The following is a 19,976-nucleotide window of genomic DNA, read 5'->3' as shown; positions in this document are numbered from 1 at the left end:
TAGTAATTATGCTGTAAAATTATTTCAGTTTATACTAATTAGCAATATATGTTGGGGCCTAATTTTCTGCAAACTTTCTGGCATCGGGTGATCATCCTGTAAATCAAAACAGCAATGCAATAAATTTCTGCTATTGATTTTGTTAGAAAATTTCTCATTAAAAATATAACTGAAAAAAAAAATATAACTGAAAATTAATAAGGATTAATTTCTGTATATTAATTAATTAGTTTATTACTTTTTGGTGAAGTATCTCATCATATCCTCTGTTTATACCTTTTTAAGTGATCCCAGATTCTAATCATTGGCTTCAAACACCATGTGATTGGGAGAGTGGAATAACAAAGGGGAGAAAGTAGAGTACAACAAAGTTTAGAATTGTGAGGGGAATAGCTCATGAATTTATGAAAATCTGCTGTGGTAAAGAGCTGAAAACTAGATGTTTCACAGCTAAATAGTTATTAACATAGTGATGATACCAGGTCCTAAATCTTTAACAGCTATTCTATGTAAGAATGAGAATAATGGAAACAAACAATTAAGTCACCTTTTCATTTTATTTGCTACTACCTGTATTTTCCATTTGCATTTATACATATGAAATTATAGAGAAGATTCAGAACTATTTAACATCAAATTATTACAAAAGTGAAAAAATTTAATAAACGATTATTATTATTATTATTTTTGAAATGGAGTTTTGCTATTGTTACCCAGACTGGAGTGCAATGGCACGATCTCGGCTCACTGCAACCTCCGCCTTCTGGGTTCAAGCAATTCTCCTGCCTTAGCCTCCCGAGTAGCTGGGACTACAAGCGCACACCACCATGCCCAGCTAATTTTTGTATTTTTAGTAGAGACGGGGTTTCACCTTGTTGACCAGGATGGTCTCGATCTCTTGACCTCGTGATCCACCCACCTCGGCCTCCCAAAGTGCTGGGATTATAGGCGTGAGCCACCGTGCCTGGCCTATTATTCTTTTTAATACTTACAAATTCTTTAATAGAGATGAGGTCTCACTATGTTGCCCAAGGTGGTCTCAAACTTCTGAGGTCAAGCAATTCTTCCACCTTGACCTCCTAAAGTGCTGGAATTACAGGCATGAGCCACTGTGCCTAACCTTTAGTAAACTTTTAAAAAGTAGAGAGATTTCTGATTACTACGAAGGTTTTAGTATTTCTTGGCTTAAAATTGCATGACTTTCTAAAAATTTGAATAATGGATTTGACAACAAGTAGTTAAAAAAAGCTATAATGGTTTAGTCTGCAGCCAAAAGTAGATATAATATGTTACATTGTTTCTGAGCCCTAGTTATAACATTTAGATTTCCAGTTTTTATAGTCTAGGGTGGCCAGTTATTCCAAGATTATCAAACAAGGTATCAGGCAAGATAAATTTTAATTTATATGCATTTAAAAAGAAACAAAGTTAATGTGTCCCAATCTTAAAGAGACAGTTATCAAGAAAATATTTAATTCACACTGCTAGTGGAGCATTTGCCAAATTATGTATTACCTTGTCTCTACACACCTTGAGAACAGAAATTACATATCATCATTATTATTTTTTAATATATTACTTGTGCCTAGTACAATCTGGCATATTTTATAAAAGCTTATTAATATTATTTAAAGCCTGGTATGGGTATGTCTGGGTAGAATAGGAATATTGAAGATAATTTCTTGTTTGAATTTGATTTCTGTGTTGAGGCATTTTTTAGAAAAAAAAGCTAAATGTTTTCAAACCATGCTCTGTGGACACTAGTTCTGTGAGAAGCTATGGTCTAATGAATTTGGGTAGAGCTAGATATTACATAAAACTTTTATATATATTATATAAAACCTCTTAGCTGGTTTTAATTTAGGTTGGGATGTTAAAAACTTGAGAAGTTTTACAGTAGAGAAACCCATTTTGTGTTACTTCCAGCCATAGAGCAGGCTAGATACCCTAGGGGCTTCTTTTACTTCAAACCAACTAGAGCCTAGGTTTAAAAATATACTGTTGATGGGCTGGGCACAGTAGCTCACGCCTGTAATCCCAGCACTTTGGGAGGCTGAGGCAGGTGGATCACGAGGTCAAGAGATCAAGACCATCCTGCCCGACATGGTGAAACCCCCTCTCTATTAAAAATACAAAAATTAGCTGCACGTGGTGGCACACGCCTGTAGTCTCAGCTACTGAGGAGCTTGAGGCAGGAGAATAACTTGAACCAGGGAGTCAGAGGTTGCAGTGAGCTGAGATCGTGCCACTGCACTCCAGCCTGGTGACAGAGTGAGACTCTGTCTCAAAAAAAAGAGTAGCAGCATTGAAGTTCTGAAAGTAAGTTTGAACCTAGAATTGTATACTTGGGATTAAAATTTCTTTGTCTTTGAAATGTAATATAGGACATTCTCAGATATATAAAAATGATGAGGGTTTACTACAACATAGACTTAACACTAAGGGAATTCTAAAGGGTAAATATCAGGAATGAGGGAAATGTTCAGAAAAAATTATCTGAAATATAACAAGCAATGGTTTAAGAAAATAGTAAACATGTATATAAATCTAAACAATGTTTGTATAAAATAATACTATCTTTTGCACTTAGTGGAAAGACAGAACTAAAGAACTGGCTAATAATAGCATGTAAGTCAGAAGGAAATGATGACAAAGTGTTCTAATATACTCTATATTCTCTGTGTTTCTCTAAAACTTAAAGATGTATAGTAAAACTTCAAGAATAAGGATTGAAAAAATAGAATTAGGATGTATGAATTTCAACCAGAAGTATAAAAAAATTAAGCCCAAACCAAACTCATCTAATACCAAATGTGTATATTTATACACACATGCATACACATGCATGTACCCATACACGTATATATGACATACATACACACACAGACATATGTCCATGTAAAAAGCTGTTTAACATATACATACATGAAAAAGCTATATATATGTGGCAGGGATAGAAATTAAAAAGTGAGACAGTAGAAGCATTTATAATCAAAATAAATGCAGGTAGCTTAAACTTGTGAGCTAAACACAGATTTTCAAATTGCTCTTAAAAAGAACTTTCTGCTGCTTAAAAAGACATATTCAAAATAAAAGGACATGGAAAGGTTTTAATAAGAAGTGAAAAAAGATTCACCAGATAAATACTAAAGAAAGTTGAGCCATATTAGTATAAGACAAAATAGATTTTAAGGCAAAAGCATTTTCAGGGATACAGAAAGTCACTTTCTAATGACAAAAAGTTCAGATCACTAAGATTTTAAACTTATAGGCATCTAGTAAAGTAGCCTTAAAATTATAAAGCAAAAATATAACTACAAGGAGAAATTGGCAAATTCTCACTCATAGTGGGAGAATTGTATACTGCTCTCAATTAATGGTAGGATAAGCAAATTAAACTAGTAAACATATAGTAGACCATTAACATGCTTGATTCTACAAGATTATAGCTCAAAAATTTAGAAAATACACTTCAAAATCGGGAATATGTTTTTTGAAGCACACATGGAGCTTTTTAATTTTTAACATGTATTACACCATTAAGCAAGTTCCAACAATATCAGAGAGTTCATGTTATTCTTTCTTTAAGGTAAGTTACTTCCTATCAAACTTAACCTGATAAAAATTCTAGGAGCCTACAGTAAATGTTCTTAATGGTGAAATGTCAGACATATTTTTATTAAAATCAGTAAAAAGACAAGGATGTTCAATACTGCTCCTTCTATTCAACTTTGTATTAGACATTCTAGTTGAAAAAGATAATTTAAAGATAAAAGGATTAGAAAGAAATAAACTTAGGAGTTCATATGATACAATTCTCTGTGGAAAATCTCATAGGATTTATAGAAAAGTTACTAGGAATATTAAAGATTTTAACAAGGTAGCTGATTATAACATGCACATACAAAAATTGTGATACCTCAACAAAGCTTTTAAAAATTAATGCATATCTACATGGCAACAATGTGGAGTTCTAAAGGCTTTTAAAATATACCATGTGCAATGGGTAATAACAACAACTATATGTTAATAGGAATAAACAGCAAATGTGGAAGATCTGTATGCAGAAAAGCTGTAAAAATTTATTAGAAGACAGTTTCAAATGACATAATTAGATGGAATATAATATACCGTTTCCTTGGATGGAAAGACTCAGTATTTTGAAGATATTAGTCCCAAAGTGATCTGTAGGTTCAGTGTAATTCCAGTAAAATCTTAACAGAATTTGTTGTGGAAATTTACTAAATAATTTTAAGTTTTCTTATAGAGGGGCAGCAGACCAAGAATAACCACAACAAATCTAAAGAACAAAGTGGAAAGGATTTGTTCTACAATATCAAGATTTAATTTTACTCTATAGTAATTAAAACAGTAGGGTATTGGTGTAGAGTTAAACGAAGAAACCAATGAAATAGAATGTAGAGCTCTAAAATAGAAACATGCATGTAAAATGACTTTAAAAGTAACAGAAATGCCATTGAAGATCACTGGGGAAAGGAAGGTCTATTCAATTTATGGTGCTAATGCAATTTGCACATGGAAAAAATTGAAATTGGATTCTTACCTCACACCATTGAGTGAAATCATTTCTAGATGGATGAGTTTAAACTTAAATATGAAAGTAAAAATTTTGAAACCTTTAGAAATAGAAATAAAATGTAGGCGAATATCTTTATTATCTCAAGATAGGAAAACATCTCTCACATAAGAAACAAAAAGTGCTAACAATAAAATAAAAGATAAATTCACATACCTTAAGATAAAGAGTATCTGTTCACCGAAAGATGCTTTAAAGAAAAAAGTTAAACTATAAAATGAGAGAAGATATTTACATTTTTTTCAAGAAATATCAGAAACTGCAAATTAATGAAAAAGATAACCCAGTAGACAAAAGGTAGGTGTCAGGGAGCATGGCCAGGCATTTTACTGAAGTGGAAGTGAGACTTATTTATACCTATAATAATGACAGAAATTAAATCTGATAATGGCAAGAAATATGAAAACAGACCAGATACATTAGGCTGTGTACCAGTAGATGCCTTAGGAACTGTTAGTGAGAGTGTAAATTCTTACAGACACTCCAGAAAATAATTGCATTATTATTTGAGGGTGAACATTTTTATTGCCTATGGATCTATGAAATAATTAGGGAAGTTCTTACTCTTTTGTTGAGAGGCATGTCCAAGAAGATAACCATTAGTGCTGTTTACAATCAGATAGTGATATATTGTGTTAAGTGATCTGTACTCTAAAAAAAGTAACTATGATAATTGATATCAATAAAAATTGTATTGATAAAATAAAGTGATATATACAAGTTTTTAAAGGCTAGGGAATGTTCTAGATTTTGAGACTAAGATGTGACAACTAAATCTAATGCTTGATTTTAATTGGATTGTAGGTTAAAATATAAGAGCTGTAGAAAGTATATTCTTGGGAAATTGGAAAAAATTGAATATGGACTGTATATAAAATGAGATAATATTTTATCAATGCCAAATTTTGTATGTAAGAATGTTCTTAGGGATTATGTACTTAAAGAGATATATGTCTAAGTATTTAAGGGTGAAATGTTAATGATTTCTGTAATGTACTTTCACATAGTTCAGCAAAAGAGAAAAACTATAGAGTATGTACATGCAGAGGGAGAAAGGCGGAGCTGATGCAGGAAATGTTAATTGGTAAAGGGTTTTGGGTGTTTATTTAATTCTGTCAGCTTTGCTGTAAGATTGAAAATTTTTTAAATTAAAAATTGGAGAGAAAGCCAACAACACTAAACAATATGTCATTTAAAGATGCATATTTTTGTGACAAAAACTATACAAAGGTTTTAAAAGCAAAGCATAAACACAAAATCAGGAGAGTGGTTTACTTTGGGTGAAGCAGGGAGTTAAGATAGGGAGAGGACCACATAGGTGGTTCATTGTGTTGGCAATGCTCTGATTTGTAATGGATTCATGTGTTTACTATTTCTGCTGTGCTTTGTGATTTTCATATATGTGACTTTTATATATATCAAATGTTATATTAAAAAAGGAAAAAGAAGAAGTATATCAACTTGCATTAACTGCGCTATGCGAAGTAAGACAAAGTTGATGACGTTTCTCTGAGGACAAATTTTTAGAAGGTTGAGGACAGGGTAGAAGGAGGAAAACACCTCTGTGATTTTGTTTGACCCAGTAAATTCCAAATTTATTCGATCAAAGAAACTTACCTTAAAGTTACATCGAATTGATAGTCTCAAGACTCCTTTTGGAAAGTGAAGTTTTATGGAGCACCAACAATAATCTAAAAAGTTAACCTGTTGGTAGAACAAATTTTATTGCATGGAGATTTCAGTATAAATACCATTTGTCTGTTTAAATTAATGAAAACATTTCAACCTTGATTTTAGCAACAGAATTAGCTTCCTATTGACCACCCTTACCCCTTCCCCACCCAGATTTTTAATTCTGAAAGAAATGCCATTCTTGATATGGAACATTTGGTTACAAGAAGTTGTAGTGTTCACGTTTCAATTTTTCCTACAAATGGACTATTTATATACTGTTTTCAAAGTGAAACTTACAATAACCTAGAATCATGTACATCCATTCCTGTCATTCAGGGCCTGTGCTAGTACACTGGGGAGTGTGGACTGGATGTTGCTGCAGCAACAAAACACTCTAACTTCTTAACAAAACAGAAGTTCTTCCTTAGCTTTGCATCACCTAGGTTTGCTGACGAGGCTTTACTCCACACAGTCATTTAGCAGTTCCTGCTACTTGAATTTTTACTGTCTTCTTGAGTACTGTGGAACATTCAGTTTTGTTAATCTGTTAAGTTAGAGACTAAAGAATTGCCTTGGGAAATTCAGCCTGGAAGTGATGTATGTTCACATTGCATTAGCTAAAACTAGCCATGTGGTTCTGCCTAAATAGAAGGGACTCAGGAAATGTAGGGAAGAAATCCTCTTCTGAGATAAATAGTAATACTAGGGCTGGGCACAGTGGCTCATACCTGTAATCCCAGCACTTTGGGAGGCTGAGGTGGGTGAATCACTTGAGCCTAGGAGATTGAGACCAACTGGGCAAAATGGCAAAACCCCATCGCTACAAAAAATATTTTTAAAAAATTCTCCAGGCATGGTGGTGTGAGCCTGTAGTCCTAGTTACTTGGGAGGCAGAGGTTGCAATGAGTCGAGATCGCACCATTGTACTCCAGCCTGGGCAACAGATTGAGACTCTTGTCTTAAAAAAACAAAAAACAAAACAAACTAAAAATAGTAATATGACTAAGTTGGAATCCTGGCAATCTTGGCATAAAGGTAATTTGTATAGGCATGTTTATGTGTCTGCTTCTTTGCTGTTGAAATTTTATCTTTGAACTGTATCTTAGATGTTGAAAATCACATGTAGACAATTTAACTGGTGTCATTTTATTTTTTTATATTCTATGTTGGTTTTTCCCTTTTGTATGTATAGATAATTGAGATTTGGTACATAACAGTAAATCAACAAAGACATGCATAAAAAATCAACAAAAGCAGTTAAATGGGGCATTATTTATGTAAATTTTAATTTATACATTAATGTTCCTCTGTCTCCTTTTATGGCAGCATGAAAACATTCCTTTTGAAGACAAGATTGCATCAGTTAAAGTGGTAAGTTCATATAATAGTAAGCTAGATGTTACAACATCGAAGCTATATTCATTGGTTAATTGAACATACTAAGTATATTCCAATGTATTCTTGAGAGTAGGTAAGAATATTAGGATAGTGGAATAAAAGTTTGTGAGTTGTTTTATGTAATGGTCTCAAAATTTTATTAGGAAAGAATAATCTTGCACATTAATTTGAAACCCGTATGTGTTCTGGATTAATCCATAAAAGAATATATGAGAATCCTCTGAATTCCCAATCAGTGGGAGTTCAGTGGGGATTAAGACAAAAATGGCCTCGATTTAGTGAAGATTCCAAGTCTTCCTAGTTGTCTACATGCAATCACAAGTGAGACAAGGATGGCAGAAAAGAAAAAGAGAGGCAATAGGAATGTACAGAGCAAGGAATTGAAAGTCATTTTCCTCCCTGCAGAAGGGGTGTTTTAAGTGAGGCTTCAAAGATAAGAAAGAGTTGGATAGGCTCAGTGGAAGAGTTTGTGAGCATTATGGACAGAAGGAATAGTATGTGCAAAGTCCTAGAGAAAAAGGAGAGCATAGTGCATTCCAGGAGCTGATTGAGAACCAAAAGGTAGAGCAAGGGTACAAGTGGCAGAAGAAAAGGCGACAAGGACAGGTGGAGATCTTGCACCTTCTTAGCAAATTACAAGATTTTAGATTTTATTCTCAGGGCAGTAGAAAGTCTCTGAATACTTAAGCAGGGGTGTGGCAAGATCACATTTAACTTTTTTAAAGATTGCTCTGGCTAAAATGTGGACAGTATGTCAGAGGAAGACAAAAGTAGATTCAAGGAAAACTATTGTATGACTCTTGCCAAATTAAGGAAGGAATTGAAGATGTGTTGGACAAGGTAATATTTTACTTTTAAGTACTCTGTAAGAGAATGAATGGTGGAATTAAGAGTTTCTTTGGCTTTTTCTTTACTTCTGACATTTCTCTTTTAGGATTTTCTGTGGCATCCTGAAGTTAACGGTTCTATGAAACAGTGTATCAAAGTGTGGACTGAGGTCTGTATTTAAAAAGATAGGCTTTTATTTTTTTTCTTAAGCAACCAAATTTTAAAAGCCCACAAGCATATTTTTCTTCCCCTTACTCACCTGTCCCACTCTGATATTTTATACCTACCTTCTTGTTAGCAACTAAACTAAACTGGGCTGGACTGATTTTAGCACTTTAAAGAGAAGGGAATGTGTTGATCCAACATCTCTGCCACTTATCACTGATCTATCCATAAGGCAGATTATGCTTATACCAGACTTTTCAGACTTAAAGTCTTCTGTTAACTGCTGTATTTCAGCTAATTCAAACCCAGGTAGTCTTCCCAACACAATGTGCATTCTCTTGAGCATTTTTCTGTTTTTTTTCCTAACTCATGCCCAGATACTTGAGGAAGCTTTTGTTTATTTGTTTTTATAGCCTTTTCTCCCTTTTATTATTACATTTGTGACCCAGCAGACAGGACTAATATGCTTTAGCTCATCATGTTTGGAGATACATTAGATGTAAAGGCAACCATGATATTAACCTCAGAAAACTCCTAAGTTCTCACAAGTCCATTTTACAATCCCTGTAATAGTTTCTGTACAACTTTTTGTCAGTCCTTTAATTAAACCTATATTCTTTCCCAGAGACATTTGTCTTTGAGACAGATAAATAATAATTAATTTTATTGACCTTGTTTTGCTTAATTAATTGCTGTGCAACTGTTTTTTGGTTTGGGATTTTTTTGTTTCCTTCACAATAAATGTTTAGTATCACAACCACATCAGTCAATAAATAGGCTTTTGTAGGATCCCATGGGAACCTAGCTAGCATCTCTAATCTTGTTTCTTTGAGCGAATGTTTTCAAAAAACAAATATGTAGACAACTTCTAGAATTCAGTTTTCTGGTGAATTGAGGTGTACACCATGTTTTGTTTTTATTGATACATTTTTAAATGTCCAGAAGTGTAGAATAATGTTCTGTGTACATTTGAAATGATTTTAGCATATGTTTCATATTTGCGCTGGACTGAAAATATATTTATTAAAGTGTAGAAATTCCCAGTTAAGTGAACATTAATACACTACAATTTGTAAGTCCTGCAAGATCACAGAAAACCTTTATAGGTTATTTACTAACCTGGAGATATGTTACATATCCAAAATTTCAATTTCATAAATGTTAAAGCTAGTTTTTGGAGCCTTAGATTCTGTTGTAAAATTTATTATGGTTGTTGAGAACAAGAAAATATTCAATTTATTTAGGTAGATGACCACATAATCACCTGAGATTGATTAGCTGATGGATTTCATTCACTCAAGGAATATGTGTGTATGTATTTATTTTTTACTATTTCTGAAGCAAGCAGCTAGAAGCTGAGGACTTGGAGACCCACATTTTTATTGTTTATGTGCTATTGCCAGCTTTGTGCTGAGTAATAGGAATGTGGCTGGGAATTAACTTCAGTCTCAGCCCTCAAGGAATTTGCAATCTAGTAGATGGTGACTTACTGATGAGAAACAACATAGAACAGCAAAGGCTAACACAGAATTGAGCTCAAAGGACTATGAAAGCACCATGGATAGAGGCATATAGGATGGGAGGTGGTGAGAGTATTGCTAATGATCTAAGAAAATTTTATAGAGGAGATAATATTTGAGAACTATGAATTAGGAGCAAGATACGCTTATTAACTGGAATGGTCTTATAGAAGCCTATAGGCATAAAAGCAAAGTTGAATTGAAAGGACTCTAAGCAGGTATTCCACAGATATTTCCATATTCTAGGCACTAAACTAGACACTGTTGAAACACTGATTAACAGTATAGAGTTCCTCCCCTCAAAGAGCTTCTAAATGAATTACACACATTGACACTTAAGCAACTGCTATAAAATAAAAAATATATAGGGCACCACAAACAGGATTGCAGAGGATAGGCCCTAAGTGTAATTTTTTCAAGTTTTCAAAATTAGTTTTTAGATAAAGTGGTCTTGAAGGTGAGTGTGGGGAACGAGAAATGGGATTATTCCCTGCAAAGGAAACAGCAGTGCAATGATAGTGAAGATGGAGTATAGCCTATGCAGGGAATCTCTGGCTGGAGCTAGAACATAAAATGCTTCTTTACGTGTGTTGGTTTTGGTTGTTCTTTTCATGTGCTTTATTTTGGAAGGAGTTGATAAGAGATGAGGAAGCAGATACTATATTATGAATGATATCCTAACCCATATTGGGGGAGTGGATTTATTTTGTCTATCCATTTTTTAACTAATTCTAAACACTTCAGGGTGTTTCTGAAAATCAGTACATTGAATTGAATGTATTGAGGGTAGTGGAGAACCATTGAAAGTTTTAAACAGGTGAATGGTGTGATATATTGGAGGAGTGGAAGGAAATTAGGCTAACTTGTAAAGAAACTGGCAATTTAGATGTATTTCTGTAAGTGAATGGAAGTCATTAAGTCTGAACTATGTGGATGGATTTGGGGAGTCTGTATGGATTGAGGTGATATTTAAGTTATTTGAATGGAAGAAATGGAATAGACAGAATTTAGAGACTAAAGAGGAGAAACCTTGTGAAGAATGAAGAATGGAATTATCAAGGAGATTCTGAGAAGTGGCAGTAAAAGGAGTAGGAAGAAAAGCAAGGGAGGAAGGGAGGAAGGACTGTAAAATCACATATGGGAGAGGTAAGGATTTTATAAGACAGGGAGTTACCAGTGTCATTTTCAAAACTTGCTAAGGTAGAATGAAGCTACAGCATTTGGCCATCCAGAGTTCATTAATGGACTCTCAGGACAGTGTTAATGGATAGTGAAACCCAAATTCAAAACATAAGTCGAGGCATAAATGAGAGAAAGAAATTGGCATAGTGAGGGCAGAATACTATTTCAAGTAATCTGTTGGTTACAGATGTGAGGTGAGACAGGGTTGAAGGAAAACTTTTTCAGGATAAGTTTAATTTAACACTTTTAGGTTGAGGGAAGGAAAGAGAGTGGAAGAGGACAAGATTGATACTATGAGAGCTGGAGAACATAATTCATAATTTATAGCCCCAGAAGTGAAAAGGGAGGGAATGTAGACAGAGGAAGGCATTAGCCATTGAGAAGAACAGGGACATGTTTTCTTTACTTTCTTGTCAGAGGAAGATAGCTGGGGGAGTACAGATAAGTTGTAAGAATGGAGGAAGGAAGGCAAGAGGACACATGTCGGATGAATTTTATTTTCTCTGTGAAGTTTGAGAATTATGCTGAGAAGGGCAAGAGAGACTGTATAAGGAATATAAGTTTTGGGGTAACCAATAGAAGTTTTGGGAATAAGAAAGCCACCTAGGGATGAGGAAAACATTTTTTTTCACTAAAAATTCTTTAACAATTTAAAACGAAGCATGCTAGACTGGAAGTAGTCATATATCTAAAAGAAAATGGGTGTATTTTGTTATTTTTCTCTATTTTCATAATATTTTACACTAAGCATATATTACCTTTATAATGAAAAAGTAACTCATTTTTGTACATGGGTCAGTTTTTTGTTATTAAATTTTGTTTTGTTTCTTTGTTAATGATTGCAATATCAGGTCTTTGATGTGATGATAAGTGTACTGAATTCAAAAGTCAGAAGACTTAAACTCTCACTTACCTGGCAGGCCTCAGCAATACCCTCTTAGCCATTCTGAGTCTGTATCATTGTTTTATAAGAGATGTATAATATCATCTTGCTTACCCCACAGGGTGGCAGGAATCTATATTACAATGACATAATTTAAGAGAAAGTACTAAGTTGCTAAGTACTATATACATGTTATACTATATATAATATATAGTTAGCTACATAAATAATTGTATTATAATATATTACTGCTATATATTATACATAGTATACAGTAGTCCCCCTTTATCCATGGTTAATATGTTCCAAGACCCCAGCGTATGCCTGAAACAATAGGTGGTACTGAATGCTATGTGTACTGTTTTTCCTATACATAAAAATGTATGATAAAGTTTAATGTATAAATTAGGCACAGTAAGAGATTAACAGCAATGACTAATAATAAAATAGAACAATTATCACAGTATCTCAGCATCACTATTTTTGAGCTTTGGGGTCACTATTGAGTAAAATAGTGGTTACTTTAACACAAGGATTGTGATGCTGTGACAGTTGGTCTGATGAGTGGCTACCAAGTGACTAATGGCCAGGTAGCATATACAGCATGATACCTTGAACAAAGAGAGGATTCACATCCCAGGACGGATAGAGTGGGATAGCATGAGATTTTATCATGTTACTTAGAATGGCACATAATTGAAAACTTAGAAATTATTTATTTTTTGGAAGTTTCTATTGAATATTTTTGGAACTGAATTGACCATGGGTAACTGAAACAGTGGAAACTGAATACATATGTAAGTGGGGGAAACTAATTTGCATTTGGTGGAGATTTTTAGGGATTTCTGCTTGTATTTTTCCACATGGTCTTTAATAGTTACCAGTTTATTTTATTAAATATGCATTGGATTTAGCTTTCCCAGAAGATTGTTTTGGCACTGACCTTGTATTTTATTTAACACTTAAATTACGTACCCTGTAGGCTTCCATGATTACCTTTTAATTGACTGACATAATACACTAGAGCTTTACTCTAAGCATTTTACTCAGAGTTCAGAACAATATTAGGTCATGTTAGATTTCAGTGGTACTTTTTTTTTTTTTAAGAACACCAAAGAATTAACTATCCAAATTTCTGTCATCTTGTATGAATATGTAGCCTTACAAGATTTTAGGCATTGGATATCTGTCTTGTTAATACCAATAATAAGCAATAATAGTAATAAGGAATTCTAGAAACTTCTAATACATTTAGAAGGAAGAACTTACATTTTAAGGAAAAAATTAAACAATGTTACTTGTATTGATTCTCTGAACTGGATATAATACTATGATAAAGATTTTTCTTCCTTTAGGATTCCATTGCAAAACCCCATGTGATTGTAGCAGGAGCTGCCACAGTAAGTTATTGTCTGTATTTTTACTTAATAATTTTGTTTCACATTTAAGAACATGCTAAGAAAAAGTTAATTTGTGTTCAGAATTCATGCTTGTACCTACATTTTTAATTCCTACTTCTATTTTGATTAGATTGATGAATTTTAATAAAAACACTGGAATGAACTTAGGAAACTTAGTGTTAAATATAAGTGTTTTTATATCTAAAATTGTGTTCTTCTTGAATATTATACATACAAAGTGTAATTTGTAACAGGTTTTTCTAATTGCCTTCATATATTTCATGAAATAATTTGACTGAAGTTTATTCTAATATTAGATGAGAAATATCTAAAATCATAACCCTTGTTACAATAGGTAAATTGTATACTTTAATTGTGATAAACACTAAATTAATGCATAATTTGTGCTTCTTTTTAGTGGTCCATCAAGATTCACAATGGTAGCAGTGAAGCACTTTCTCAGTATAAAATGAACATTACCTCCATAGCACCACTTTTAGAAAAATTAGCAAAGACTAGTGATGTTTATTGGGTCTTACAAGGTAAGGAATGAGTAATGAAAAATGTCATTTTGTGTATATTTTGAAGCATGGGTTTTTGTTATCTACTGTTTCAAGAAGCAGAATTATTGCTTTATGAGACTTAATTTTGAAATAAGATTTGCAAGATGAGTACACTTGAGTTATTTTCTCTCGTTTTTCAAATGTAAGAAACAAATTAATAAATATAAGTAAAAATAAAAAATATCATCCAAGGAACCTCATCAGAATGGCTATAAGAATGTATAACACAAAGGTAAGTCCTAAAGGCGAATGAGATGTGACATCTCTGAATTTTTATTTCTCACAAAACATATATTGTGATAGGGAAATATATAGAAAAAAATATTATCTATTTCATAATTTTTTCTTTTGAGACAGGGTCTCACTCTCTTTCCCAGGTTGGAGTACAGTGGCACAATCTTGGCTCACTGCAACCTCCGCCCCTCAGGCTCAAGCAATCCTCCCGCCTCAGCCTCCCGAGTAGCTGGGACTACAGGTGTGCACCACCATACCCAGCTAATTTTTTGTATGTTTGGTAGAGATGGGGTTTTGCCCTGTTTCATAATATTAAAGTCATTAGAAGTAAATATCCTTCACCCTGCTTTATAATATGAAAATCATTAGAAATAAATATACTTTTTTTTTTTAGCAAGCAATGGGTTTCTGAAAAAAATAAATAAAATATACTTTTGAATTGACAGAATATAATAAGTTTAAATTTACACCATCTAGTTTATGCTTGGTAATGAAATTCTTAGTAGACATTAGGTTAACTCATTTTAGGAATTTGTTAAATGTCCACTATTTAATGCCTAGCACAATATGAAATGCCTTGGATATTTTAGCAATTCATGTTTTTTGTCAGAAATTCTTACTATTTCCAAGTTGAATGTCAAGATGAAAGGAATAAGAAAAGGGGTAGTGATGATTTGTTCCATAATCTCCATTTTATTCACAGACTCATTGCTAACCTTTCTCATACTAAAACGAGGAAAAATTAAAGTTGTTTATAAGAAGTGATAAAAGAATAGACAGATCTTGATCCTCAGTAATATTACTTTCTAGTCATATGAACAAAGTTTACAGAATTAAGCAGCTACAAGAGAAAAAAAAAAGATGGGCAGCTCTTTTTAATTAAGTAATCTTATAAATCATTTTAGATTTCTTGTTACCCAGTATAACCCAGCATCCAAAAGTGTTAAACTCTTAAGACATGCTGGAGCGTAACAATATTTCCCCAAATCTGTGTACATAGAGATGGGACAAAAATTCTTTAAATTTGTGAGGGATATTGTTTGACTCAAACTTGACTATAAGATGGGAAATGTATTGCAAACTTTGGGAAGCTTTATGTAAAAATGAACTATTAGGTACCTGATATCAACTGTACTTTTAAAAACAACATATGAATGTTGTACAGCTAACTTGCATGATCACAATTTTTACCAATAAGGATGTTTGAAATGTGTTTTTAAAAAATATGTCTCACATGCAGATCCTGTTTATGAAGATCTATTAAGTGAAAATAGGAAGATGATCACTAATGAGAAGATAGATGCTTACAATGAGGCTGCAGTCAGTATTTTGAATAGTAGCACCAGAAATTCTAAATCAAATGTTAAGATGTTCAGTGTTTCCAAATTAATTGCTCAAGAAACCATCATGGAATCTTTGGATGGCTTACATCTTCCTGAATCAAGCAGAGAAACTGTAAGAAATTTTTATATATGTCAGTAGATGGAGAATATAATACCAATTGCTTATAGCCATAAGTCATTATAACATGTTTATAATTTATTTTATTGTAGTGTTAGTAACTTGTAGTTATTCTGTATAAAGATAAATCTAGAAATAAATTTTGCTTTCTGTCATCTAGCTGAATATATACGGAAGACTTTTGCAATACTCTAAGAGAGAAAGAAGTTAGGGAAGAGAGAAAGTTAAACTTCATTTACTCAGTGCTAATCACTGTTATGTACATTGTCTCCTAAGAAGCATATATGTTCTCAGCACACTCACATTTAAAAGCTACTGCCTTTATGTTCTCCTTACCTTAAACCTTAAGCTTACAAGATTAAGCTTCAATGAAGAGTACATTTTTTAATACATAAAATAATTTTTATTATTTCCCTATAGCTCTTCTGGCTGGGCATGGTGGTTCACACCTGTAATCCCAGCACTTTGGGAGGCCGAGGCGGATCACTTGAGGTCAGAAGTTCGAGACTACCCTGGCCAACATGGGGAAACCCCATCTCCACTAAAAAGGCAAAAATTAGCTGAGTGTGGTGGCACATGCTTGTAATCCCAGATACTAGGGAGGCTGAGGCAGGAGAATTGCTTGAACCTGGGAGGCAGAGGTTGCAGCGAGCCAAGATCCTGCCACTGCACTCCAGCCTGGGTGACAGAGGGAGACTCAGTCTCAAAAAAAAAGAAAAGAAAAAAAAATTCTTCTAGCCTTTCTATCCTAAGCATTATTCAAGATATACAAGTACATACTGAACAAATCCAAGTTAACCCATGGAAAGGGATTTTGGTTAAGTATGAAAGAAAACTACATAACTATACATTTTCACAAACAGTGGAACAAATTAAAGTTTTTTCTTTTATAAAGCAGTGTGATTCTTAACCTTTTTGAGAGTTACATAAGCCCTTTGAGTATCTGATAAAAGACAATGGTTTTGTTCTTCTCCTGCAGAATATTGTGTATATTTGCATATACATATGGTTTTCCATATATGTAAAAGGATGCCCTAAAAGCTAGTTGAGAACCTTGCAATGGAATTTGCAGACTAATGTCTGCAAGAGTGCAGGCATAAAATCACCTGCAGTGTCAGGGATAAAAGGATGAGATTTCCTCAACACTTGATTATTTTGAATGCTTAGGCTTAAATGACGTCATCACCTGGAGTTCCACAGATGCCTAAACTATGAAGTTTTTACAAAACTAGAGTTTGAACCTTCAACTAGACAGACTCTTGACAAGTTTCCCAGAACAATTTTATATAATCAAACCATGTTGAAAGTTCTAAGTTTTATTTAACATTATATATCTTAAAACTGTAGAATCCTAAATGGCCTATAAGCTGTAATCCAAATGAAAGACATATTATAAATATTGCTAGCTAAAAACTAATAATTTTTTAGTGGCAGTTATTTTATGTTTGTTTTTTTTATTTTCACATTTAAGCAGTAGACTTTATCTTAAGTGTTCTAGCATCTTCTGTTTTGAAAGTCTGCTGATTAAAATTCTTTGGTCCTTGATGTCTGTCAGCATTTTTTTAACCAAAGGTCACAACCCATAATAACAACCATGAAATCAGTGTTGGAAAAGAAGGAATAGAAAAGAGCAATCTCAGAGTGCATTCCAAGTAGTAAGGATAGGTTTTTGTCCTGGGTCACATTATAAAATGTATTTTGTAGTTTGGTTCATAGCCCCAGAAGTTTGAAACACTCTGAACTAGCTATTACAGATGGAATTTGCATGATTTCGGAAATAGTAACAAAAGACATGAAAGCGTTTTGGTTTCAGTGCTAAAAACTCAGCAGTATTCACAGGAGAAAACTTAATGTGAAATACATCACTGACAAGATAATAACCAAATAACTTGATTTGTTCACAGAGTGCAATGATTCTTATGAATGTGTATTGCAATAAGATTTTGAAGCCTGTAGATGGGTCCTGTTGTCAACCTCGGCCTCCTCTTACTCTCATACAGAAGCTAGCTGCTTGTTTTTTCACTTTATCTATTACCGGATATTTAATTTTTTACATAATTCATCGTAATGCTCAGCGGAAGAATAAGCCATGTACTGATTTGGAAAGCGGAGAGGAAAAGAAAAATATTATCAATACCCCTGTGTCTTCATTAGAAATACTTTTACAGTCTTTCTGCAAACTTGGCCTGATTATGGCATATTTCTATATGTGTGACCGTGCAAATCTGTTCATGAAGGAAAACAAATTTTATACACATTCTTCTTTCTTTATTCCAATTATCTACATTTTGGTTTTGGGAGTATTTTACAATGAAAATACTAAAGAGGTAAGAGTCATTTTCTTTTTAACTCATGTTATCCTTCTTATCTCATTACAAACTCTGCATTAAAGAACTAGTATCATTTATCATGCCAGAATATACAAACATGTATCTGGGTGAGGATGAAGGAATATTGTAGTTACACTTCACTTAGTGGACTCTTAACTGTTCTTTTTGGGGAATAGTTTGGAAAAAGGTCAGAATCACATGAAAATTGTTGAAAAGCTGGGAAATATGACCTGTGAAAAAGATTTCATGACTTAATGTTATTTTGCCTGCTTATTGATGGAACTTTCGTTCTGATTTTATAATGGTCTTCAAGCATGAGATACTATTATCTTTTATAAAGTAAAATAATATTAGTAACAAATGCCTATGCACATAAACATGTATTTTTATATTTATCAGTCAGACATATAGGCATATCAATTAGAACTTAATGATGTGGCCACCACTGCTCAAATATTCTGATTTTCCTATTTTAGAATTGCATTCATTGCTCAGAAAATTTGTGTAACTTCTTTACAAGGCATGATTTATTCGAATAACTGAATTCTATTGTAAAACATACCTCTCCTATGAGGATTATTAATTAGTTATTCATCTTTAGTGAGAATATACTGGGGAAAGTAAACTGTAATAATGGAGCTTTTTTCTGTCAATAAAGTGTAGGGTAATTATAAGATCCTTTTAACTGAAATTATAGAGAAAATTATAGAATGCCATTTTTAGATTTATAAATACATCTGTTGTAGTTTAATTTTAGTACATTTAATTTTAATACATTTTCATTTTAATACCAAACCAAGAGGATCCACTTAAATATTAAAAATCTCTTTATTTTTTTTGTATTCATATTATATTTAAAATAGTTTTACTCTGTCTTTTAGCAAGAACTAAAATGACAGTTTATAACTGTTTCTCACCACCATCAGGGTTCTTTTGACAGAAGCATTAGCTTTATATCCCGTAAGAAAACTTTTAATATACTTAATATATACTGTTCAAATAATTTCTTCATAATGAATTTTAAAACAGATTTTGTTCCTTTACACAGACTAAAGTATTAAATAGAGAGCAAACAGATGAATGGAAAGGCTGGATGCAACTTGTGATTTTGATTTATCACATTTCTGGAGCAAGTACAGTAAGTATTTTTAATTTAAGTTCAGAAAGTATAGGAAATAATTTCATTTTAATGTTTCTTTAAGGGCACCAGCTTTTTTGTGTTTTATATTCTCTACCAGTCATCGACCCTTCTTATTTCCCACTCAATCTTCCTGCCTTCCCATTCTTTTCCTAACTCTTTGAGAAAATGTAATTTTAAGAGCAAAGTAATTTAAAAAAAAAAGATAAGGCAATAATTGATTTGTATTTACTTGGACTTAATTTTTAACATATTAGAAGTAGCTGATATCTAAGGGTATTATTGTATACCACCTTATTGAACAGCTAATATAGAGTAACGAAGAAACTTTGAAGAGGCCAGGTGTGGTGGCACACACCTGTAATCCCAGCACTTGGGAGGCTGAGGTGGGTGAATTCCTTGAGGTCAGGAGTTCAAGACCAGCCTAGCCAACATGGTGAAAGCCTGTCTCTACTAGAAATACAAAAATTAGCCAGGCGTGATAGTGCAAGCCTGTAATCCCAGCTACTTGGGAGGCTGAGGCAAGAGAAATGCTTGAACCGCGGGGGCGAAGGTTGCAGTGAGCCAATATTGCACCACTGCACTCCAGCCTGTGTGACAGAG

General features: G+C 33.2%; 1 protein-coding gene across 8 annotated transcripts in view; it reads left to right on the top strand.

Moving 5' to 3' along the window:
* The window catches only part of CASD1 (CAS1 domain sialic acid O acetyltransferase 1), a 135,905-nt gene that overhangs the window by 10,453 nt on the left and 105,476 nt on the right, over positions 1-19,976 (top strand). For 6 of the 8 annotated variants that reach the window (XR_013523942.1, XM_054237306.2, XM_035253856.3 and 3 more), the window contains exons 4-10: positions 7,598-7,642; positions 8,604-8,666; positions 13,603-13,647; positions 14,066-14,189; positions 15,685-15,899; positions 17,810-18,232; positions 19,284-19,373. Coding sequence is in view for 7 of the 8 variants with exons in the window: in XM_054237306.2 (XP_054093281.2) it covers positions 7,598-7,642; positions 8,604-8,666; positions 13,603-13,647; positions 14,066-14,189; positions 15,685-15,899; positions 17,810-18,232; positions 19,284-19,373 (1,005 nt within the window). In the remaining variant the exon portion in view is untranslated. The remainder of the gene's footprint in view (positions 1-7,597; positions 7,643-8,603; positions 8,667-13,602; positions 13,648-14,065; positions 14,190-15,684; positions 15,900-17,809; positions 18,233-19,283; positions 19,374-19,976) is intronic. The other 2 variants (XM_054237305.2, XM_078342755.1) reach the window with 1 other exon arrangement.

The sequence above is a fragment of the Callithrix jacchus genome, chromosome 11, assembly GCF_049354715.1.
Source record: "Callithrix jacchus isolate 240 chromosome 11, calJac240_pri, whole genome shotgun sequence".
NCBI classification, from domain to species: domain Eukaryota; kingdom Metazoa; phylum Chordata; class Mammalia; order Primates; family Cebidae; genus Callithrix; species Callithrix jacchus.
Note: the sequence above shows the minus strand (reverse complement) of the source record. Positions and strands in the feature narration are given on the sequence as shown.